At 46.6% G+C, this 8,498-nt stretch overlaps 1 protein-coding gene across 1 annotated transcript; it reads left to right on the top strand.

The window, feature by feature from the left end:
* Positions 1-1,922: 1,922 nt before the first annotated feature.
* Positions 1,923-2,773, top strand: LOC133255351 (seminal ribonuclease). Its single transcript, XM_061429818.1, has one exon. It carries the CDS (start codon positions 1,972-1,974, stop codon positions 2,422-2,424), a length of 453 nt encoding a protein of 150 aa, XP_061285802.1. The 5' UTR covers positions 1,923-1,971; the 3' UTR covers positions 2,425-2,773.
* The last annotated feature ends 5,725 nt before the right edge of the window (positions 2,774-8,498 follow it).

Consider the following 8,498-nt stretch of genomic DNA (forward strand, 5'->3'; position numbering starts at 1 on the left):
AACCTTCAGAGGAGTTTGTAAGTTTGGAACACTCCTGTCATGCCCAGGAATTATTATTAACTGGAACTCTAAGTTAACTCCTTATCCGAAAGAGGTGGTGGGGGACAGTCCCCGTAAAGTCAGAGGTGTAGGTGAGAGCACAAAGTAGTAAAGTAGGCAGGCTCTGGTTTTGGGGGTAGATGTTCGGGAATTTCCAGGGGGACTCCTGAGGCTCGATCCCGCCTTTGCGTATGTCGAGCCTCCTTCCTCACGACCTTTGCCACGGGTGGAGGTCCTCCCGCCGGCTCCCCGCAGTTCTCTATTTCTTCTCTAGAGGGGATTTTGCATTTTGGCTTTTCTCAAGTTCCTTTCCTCTACTCTGGCCTATGGAAGGATAGGTCAGTGTAGATAAGATCGGCCACACACTGTTTGTCGTCAGCCCAGGAGTATAGAATTGGCCAGAACTGGGTGAGTCACACAGAGGCTTCCTTCTCCTCCGTGTTCAGGTAATCATCCCTTCTCCAGATCTAGGGATCCTTCCAGCTGGGGGCAACTGGACACCTCTTGCCTTTCCCCTTGCAGAGGTGCTGGCAGGAGATGTGGAATTCTGGCCAAAGCAGCTCCAGGACTTCTGGGGAGAGAAAGGACCTTCCTTTTTCTCCCCTTTCTGTGATCATATGTGATGTGCCTTTTGCTAAACTCATGGCAACCCACTCCAGTATTCTTGCCTGGAAAATCCCATGGACAGAGGAGCCTGGTAGGCTGCAGTCCATGGGGTCTCTAGGAGTCGGACGGGACTGAGCGACTTCACTTTCACTTTTCACTTTCATGCATTGGAGAAGGAAATGGCAACCCACTCCGGTGTTCTTGCCTGGAGGATCCCAGGGACGGGGGAGCCTGGTGGGCTGCCGTCTATGGGGTCACACAGAGTCGGACACGACTGAAGTGACTTAGCACCAGCAGCAAGGGCTATTTAGTGCAGAACAAAGACTTGGTTGGGGTTCAAGCATCAGTGCTATAGTGACTTTCTCTGCTGCTTATAGAAAGAAAGGTTCTTATTGGCAGCCCCCAAAGAGGGTGCCTTGGGCAATTCCCAATCCCTTCCTAACATGACCTTGTTTTCCTGTGGACTAAGACCAAGATGTTCCTCCCACCCTGCTCTTCTTGAAACCCAATCCCCTTTTAATTTGTATAAGGTCCACATTCCTGGGATAGACTGATTGCAGAAACTGCTTTCTCCCTCAGAGACCAAGCTAGAGACTTAGGTAAGAAGCCCAAGAGTTGGTTTCAGAGGCTGCTTCTGCTTGAGGGTTTGAGAAGGGGGTTCCAGAATGACCGAGACTAGCCTGAGAATCAGGATGGGCAGACATGAGCAGTGGGTAGAGCTGGGGTCAGGAAAGGAAGACGCAGGCTGCAGGGAACCCATGAGGCTGGAGAAGGGACAGCACTCTGGCTGGGGAGGCTCAAATCTCTCTTAGGAACACAATGGCGTCCCTATGTTGTGGTGTCAGACACGGAGCTGAGCTTCCCTTGCATTGGAGGACAAGAGGGCTCTATCAACTGTGATCCTGGGTGAATACTGGGTGGTTATTTCAGGGGTACAGCTTGTCTTACTCAAAATCTTTCTTATTAATGGTTTATTCAAAAGGATCACCTAATGAGCTGCATGAGTGTATTTTATTTTCCAAATATATTTCATATCAAAAGACTTTCTATATTCAAAGACAGGACTTCTAGGATTTTAGGTCATTTCTGAGGTCACCACCTAGAGAGGCGGACGACCCCTCTGTAGGAAGTGGGGGTCAAATGTTTGTGGGAAGAGTATATGTGAGTGTCTCCTTATTAGAAAAACTCTTAGGAGGACAGACATCTTTCTGGTTGACTGTAAGCCAGGGAGGCTACAGGTGGGAGCTGGGGTTCTCTTTCTAAGGTGATGCTTTTCCTCCTCTCCCCCTTTTCTCATTCAGATTCCTCCAGTGGAGTGAGGTCATCATGGCTCTGAAGTCTCTAATCGTGTTGCCACTGCTGGTCCTGGTGCTGCTGCTGGTGCGGGTCCAGCCTTCCCTGGGCAAGGAATCTGCAGCTGCCAAGTTCGAGCGGCAGCACATGGACTCTGGCAACTCCCCCAGCAGCAGCTCCAACTACTGCAACCTGATGATGTGCTGCCGGAAGATGACCCAGGGGAAATGCAAGCCAGTGAACACCTTTGTGCATGAGTCCCTGGCCGATGTTAAGGCCGTGTGCTCCCAGAAGAAAGTCACTTGCAAGAATGGGCAGACCAACTGCTACCAGAGCAAATCCACCATGCGCATCACAGACTGCCGCGAGACTGGTAGCTCCAAGTACCCCAACTGTGCCTACAAGACCACCCAGGTGGAGAAACACATCATAGTGGCTTGTGGCGGTAAACCGTCTGTGCCAGTCCACTTCGATGCTTCAGTGTAGATCTCCACCTGAGGCCAGAACAGTGAGATGCACTGCTTCATCACAAAGGCATCTGCCTCTCCCTCTTGTTTCCTTACCCTGAGGGCAATAACTCAAGTTAGTTAAGGTTTTTATCCCTGCAACCCCCACCACACACACCCACCCACACACACACACCCATGTTTCCCTGGCATGAGGGCAATAACTCAAGCTAGTTAGGGCTCTTATCCAACATACACATACTCCCCTGGCCTGAGGCTTGCCCCTGTGTAGTTTGGGGATTGAGAAGTGGGTTGTAATATGGGACCCATGTTAACCTAATTACTGCTACTTTCAATAAAACACACTTGCAACCACCTGAATTACTGATGCTGTCCCCATGCATGAGGGCTTCAGTGGTTGTGGTGCATAGGCTTAGTTGCTCCAGGGCTTGTGGAATCTTCCTGACCCAGCGATTGAACTCATATCCCCTGCATTGACAGGCAGTGCCACCAGGGATGTCTCCATTTTACTTTTTTTGAGGAGCTATTGCCAAATCAGAAAGATGCTTCGCTCTCACTTGGAAACTTGGAACTCTCCTTTCAGAGGCTAGAAAGGACTTCAGAGATCACCAAATGAGGGGATGATAAGTAGATTTCAGCTTGTGGACCAACTCTAAGTGGAAATGCCTGCCTAGAATGTTGTAGAAAAATGCCTAAACAGTGATGTGATGGAGCAGTGGTCTCCACCAAAGGCTTGAGGGAGGGGAGGGTGTTCGTGTCATCCATTGGCAATCCCTGAGCTAATGAAACCCCTGCCTTTTACAGGAGGGCACCCTGAGTCTTAGAGAGGTTAAGTGACCTGCTCCTGGCATCTGTTAGTTAGCGTCTGACTGAGACCAGACCCTGGGTGTCCTGGCCACTCAGTTGTTGCTCCTTCCACTACTGGAGTCTGCCACAAGGGGGAAATCCCCCAGTCTCCCTCCTTCACGGAGAGCTGTGGAGTCATAGCTTTCTTTGCCCGAGTTGTTGATAGCTGTCACAGGTTCCCAGTGCACCTGTGAGGCTACTCAGTTCTCCACAACCCTTGCTTACATCATTGAAAAGACTAGACTCGGCTTCTGTCAGCATGTAATCCTTTCATATGATCCTCTGTGCACACTTGCATCCGGTTCTAGACAAGTTCACAGAACCAGAGAGAGATCCTGCTGCTGCTGCTGCTAAGTCGCGGCAGTCATGTCTGACTCTGTGCGACCCCATAGCTGGCAGCTCACCAGGTCCCTGGTCCCTGGGATTCTCCAGGCAAGAACACTGGAGTGGGTTGCCACTTCCTTCTCCAATGCATGAAAGTGAAAAATGAAAGTGAAGTCGCTCAGTCGTGTCCGACTCTTAGTGACCCCATGGACTGCAGCCTACCAGGCTCCTCTGTCCATGTGATTTCTCAGGCAAGAGTGCTGGAGTGGGGTGCCATTGCCTTCCTACTGCCAACCAATTTAACCAGTGCTGTCATCATGTGTACATTTATAAATAGTGGAATCAATTGTGTGTTTTTAGATAAAGTGAGTGCTTAACCTTGGAGTCTGTGGTGTGAGGGGCAGACAGCTGATTCAGTGGTAGTAGGGATCTCACTACTTACAGTGAGGATGGAGGAGGGAAAAAAAGGGAAGCTGTTTCTAGATCTATTTTCTGTAGATAGAATTTTCCCTAAGTTCATTTAACTCTTGCTTCCAAGCTGGAAGTTCCTCATTAATCCTGCTGAGCTAGAGCTAAGAGAGCACTTTAGTGGAGGTTCAAACACTCACTTGGAGTTTTGCTGCACCTACTCTGTAGAGTCACCAGTTCTGGCTACTGGTTCTCTGCATGTTCTGGGCCAGGGGACCATGTGAGCCTCCTTCTTTGGGTTCCACTTTTCCACTGCAGGGGGCAGTGTTCCCTCCCTGGTTGGGGATCTAAGAGGCCACATGGTGGGACCAAAAAAACCAAACACCACCACCAACAAAAACCAGAGGTTTCTCTTCTGTGGAGAGAGTATTGCTGCCCCACAAGTAAAGGAGTACTAACCTCTTCCAGGAGACTAACTCAGGCAGATTAATCTTAAAATTGAGGTGCTAACTGTGAAGATGGGCACCTGTACAAAGACAGAAATGACTATATCCTGTGATTCTTCTAAGATTGTTCTGATGGGAGGGATTGCCCTGCAACAATATTGCTACACTGGTGGACACCCCTCACTCAGTCAAACTGTGCTGTCATCTCTGGAATCTGGCAGAAAGTGAAAAATAAAAGCCATTTTAATAAAATAAATAATAGAAAATTCTGGAACAGTCATCCATTTCATAATTTGATCACTTTGAGAAAAGTTTTAGAAAAATGAACTAGAAAGTAGGTGAAGTCAAGCCTGAGCTTTCAGGGTTTTGTCTGTGAAATACCAACAGTCACTGAGGCTGGCCCAGATATCCCTCCATGGATTGGTAAATAAGGGCCTTTGGTTAGAAGAATGTGCATTTTGTTTCACCAGCAGTGAGATGTGTTAACACTCTAAGGTAAGGTAAGGTAAGGTAAGGTAAGTGAAGTCGCTTAGTCATGTCCGACTCTTCGCGACCCCATGGACTGTAGCCTACCAGGCTCCTCCATCCATGGGGTTTTCCAGCCAAGAGTACTGGAGTTGATTGCCATTTCCTTCTCCAGGGGATCTTCCCAAGCCAGGGATGGAAACCAGGTCTCCTACACCGCAGGCAGACACTTTACGGTCTGAGCCACTGTGGCGCTTTAGAGTTGACGCTCTAAACTGAAACAAAACCCAAGAACTTTAAGGACAAGTCCCTACCCTTCTCATCAGGTGCACTTGAAAGGGCTCATCAGGATAGTTCACCACTGAGGGCCACATTTCAAAGTTATCAGCTCTCAGGCTGCCGTCCTGAAAAGGGAAAATAACTGAAATATTCAGCAGGAGGACACAAGTTAAACAAGTGATGGCACCAATGCAGGATGGCACATTTTGCTGCCATAAATTCTACCCTAGAAGAACTACATGGGAGTGGAAAACATTCCTTTTATGTTGCTGAGTGAAAAAGCAGAACATGGAATAGTATGTATCTCCCCACACATTTTACTTCTAAGTGTAATCAGGAAAAGTACTGGTTGGAAATTTGCAAATACCTAAAAGCATTTGTCTTTTGGTTGGTGAGATTACAACTGACTAGATTTGGAATTTTTCCAAATTTTCTAACGTTTATTTACTGAATATGTGCTACTTTTTAAAACTAGAAACAAATTTAAAATGTCATTTAAAATAGTTGCCCCTTAAATCAGACATTCTGAGGTTCTCTCCAGTCCTCTGCTTGCTGCAGTGAAGACTGCACACTTACCTGGAATTCTGGACTCCTCCTCAGGAAGGTGATAAGGATGGGGGAATGTTTGGAATTCCAGGGCTGCTCAGAGAATTCCTGACTACTTTTTATGTGGTCAATCCACACCTTTCTCCCAAGAACCCTCCAGGTAAAATGTTTCCCCCTCCTTATAACTGCAGTTTCCCGTCTGTTGTCCTTCAGAAGACTGATTGGTAACATATACCTTCCAGGGTATCTTTATTTTAATGCAACAATATTTTTTCTGAGAAGAATTGCCACTGACTTCTCCCTTGGTGTCCTGCCATCCACTCTAAGAAAAGTCAAAGAAGCTTGATGTCAGCAAGAAAGCAGGATCTTTGTGTGAATACATATAAAGGTATAATTAAAAGTTCTATTAAGGACTTCCTGGTGGCCCCAGTGGTTAACAATCTGGCTGCCAAAGCAGGGAACACCACTTCTATCCCTGGTCCAGGAAGATTCCACATGCCAGGGTACAAATAAGCCTGTGCACCACAGCTGCAAAGCCTGCCCTCCAGAGCCCGAGAGCCGCTACTACAGAAGCCCAGGCCGTAGAACCTGTGCTCTGCAACAAGAGAAGCCAGTGGAGTTAGAAGTCCATGCATGACAGCTAGAAAGTAACTCCTGCTCACTGCAAGTAGAGTGGACTCACTGCAAGCCCACATGCAGCAACAAAAACTCAGCACAGCTAGAAAATAAGATGGTAAATACAAATTTTTTAAAGTTTCATTAAAAGCTCTGATACTTTTAAGCTGTGTGACCTCAAGCAAAGTGCTTCTATCTTCTTCTGAGTCACCCCAGAGCAGCTTGTATTAGCTACAGAGGGGTCCTTACAGACGGTCTTTCAAGCACCAAAAAAAAGTACAAGCACTTTGCTTGAGGTTAGGTTAGGCATTATAATGGATCCTCTGAAAACTGATGCTGTGACGGAATGCTTGATTCTAACCCAGATTAATGCTCAGCTACTATGGTTAACAAGGCTTTAGAAAGGTATCTAAAAAGTTAGTAACACCATTCATGAGAGTAAAAAATGGAACTGTCACATTCATTTGGTTTGCATTTCTTTTCTTCTCTGGAAGAGTCTATCTCAAATGTCTTTAATTCCCCCATTATCTTAGATGATCAATATTGCAGGAAGGAAGATTCCACAAGGTCCTCTAAGGGATCAAACACATTGACTGATTCACATTAGTCAATGGTTACAGGTTAAGACTTTATATAAAACCATTGTTAAGGATATTCAGAGGATGTAAAGGAAATAAAGCCATTTCTTCTTTGACCTTCACTTCTTCCACTTTTTATTGTCCTGAGAGTGATGTGTGTGTGTGTGTGTGTGTTAGTCATTTAGTGTGTCTGACTCTTTGTGACCCCATGGACTGTAGCCTGCCAGGCTCCTCTGTCCATGGAATTCACCAGGCAAAATACTGGAGTGGGTTGCTATTTCGGGGTTGAAAATCAGGAGGACACACAGTTCTGAACAGAACTGATGGTGCCCACAGGTCACAGAGCCTTGCCAGATAGAAGCTTTCAAATACTGATGGAAATGCCATGCCATTTACCTTCATGGCACAAGGACCTACAAAAAAGCAGGAAGAAACTTCCTATAGCCTTCCTTTTCTAGTATAAATGTCAGAGCTTACTCCCACTCCTTTCCTCATAGAAGTCTCATGCTTCTTCTGAGATGCAGATTGTTAGAATGATGGGAGTCAGAGTCTGAACTGAGGGGACTTGTGAGTGAAGTTGCAGAAGGAAGTTAGCCCATGTGAAAATTTGTGAGAACCTTCTTTCTTGATGTGCCTCTATTCCCTGATGCCAGAGAGCATTCCATGTCTAAAAAGCCTCTCCTTAAGGTTCCATAGCCGCAAGGGCCTCTATATGCAGATACCAGCAATCTGGGGGAGAGCAGGCAAGGGGAGGCCTTCTTGTGAATAGTGGTGCTTGATGCATAAAAATTGTAAAATAGTGGAATAGAAAATATAATAGAAAACAGAAACAGATTCACAGACATAGAAAACAAACTTGTGGTGAAAGGGGTTGGGGAAGGAATAAATGAAAATTTGGGATTCAGTTCAGTTCAGTTGCTCAGTCGTGTCCGACGCTTTGCCACCCCATGAATCACAGCATGCCAGGCCTCCCTGTCCATCACCAACTCCCGGAGTTCACTCAGAGTCCATCGAGTCAGTGATACCATCCAGCCATCTCATCCTCTGTCCTCCCCTTCTCCTCCTGCCCCCAATCCCTCCCAGCATCAGAGTCTTTTCCAATGAGTCAACTCTTCGCATGAGGTGGCCAAAGTACTGGGTTTCAGCTTTAGCATCATTCCCTCCAAAGAAATCCCAGGGCTGATCTCCTTCAGAATGGACTGGTTGGATCTCCTTGCAGTTCAAGGGACTCTCAAGAGTCTTCTCCAACACCACAGTTCAAAAGCAGCAATTCTTCAGTTCTCAGCCTTCTTCACAGTCCAACTCTCACATCCATACATGACTACTGGAAAAACAATAGCCTTGACTAGACGGACCTTTGTTGGCAAAGTAATGTCTCTGCTTTTGAATATGCTATCTAGGTTGGTCATAACTTTCCTTCCAAGGAGTAAGCGTCTTTTAATTTCATGGCTGCAGTCACCATCTGCAGTGATTTTGGAGCCCCCCAAAATAAAGACTGACACTGTTTCCACTGTTTCCCCATCTATTTGCCATGAAGTGATAGGACCAGATGCCATGATCTTCATTTTCTGAATGTTGAGCTTTAA

This window comes from Bos javanicus, chromosome 10, assembly GCF_032452875.1.
Source record: "Bos javanicus breed banteng chromosome 10, ARS-OSU_banteng_1.0, whole genome shotgun sequence".
NCBI classification, from domain to species: Eukaryota; Metazoa; Chordata; class Mammalia; order Artiodactyla; family Bovidae; genus Bos; species Bos javanicus.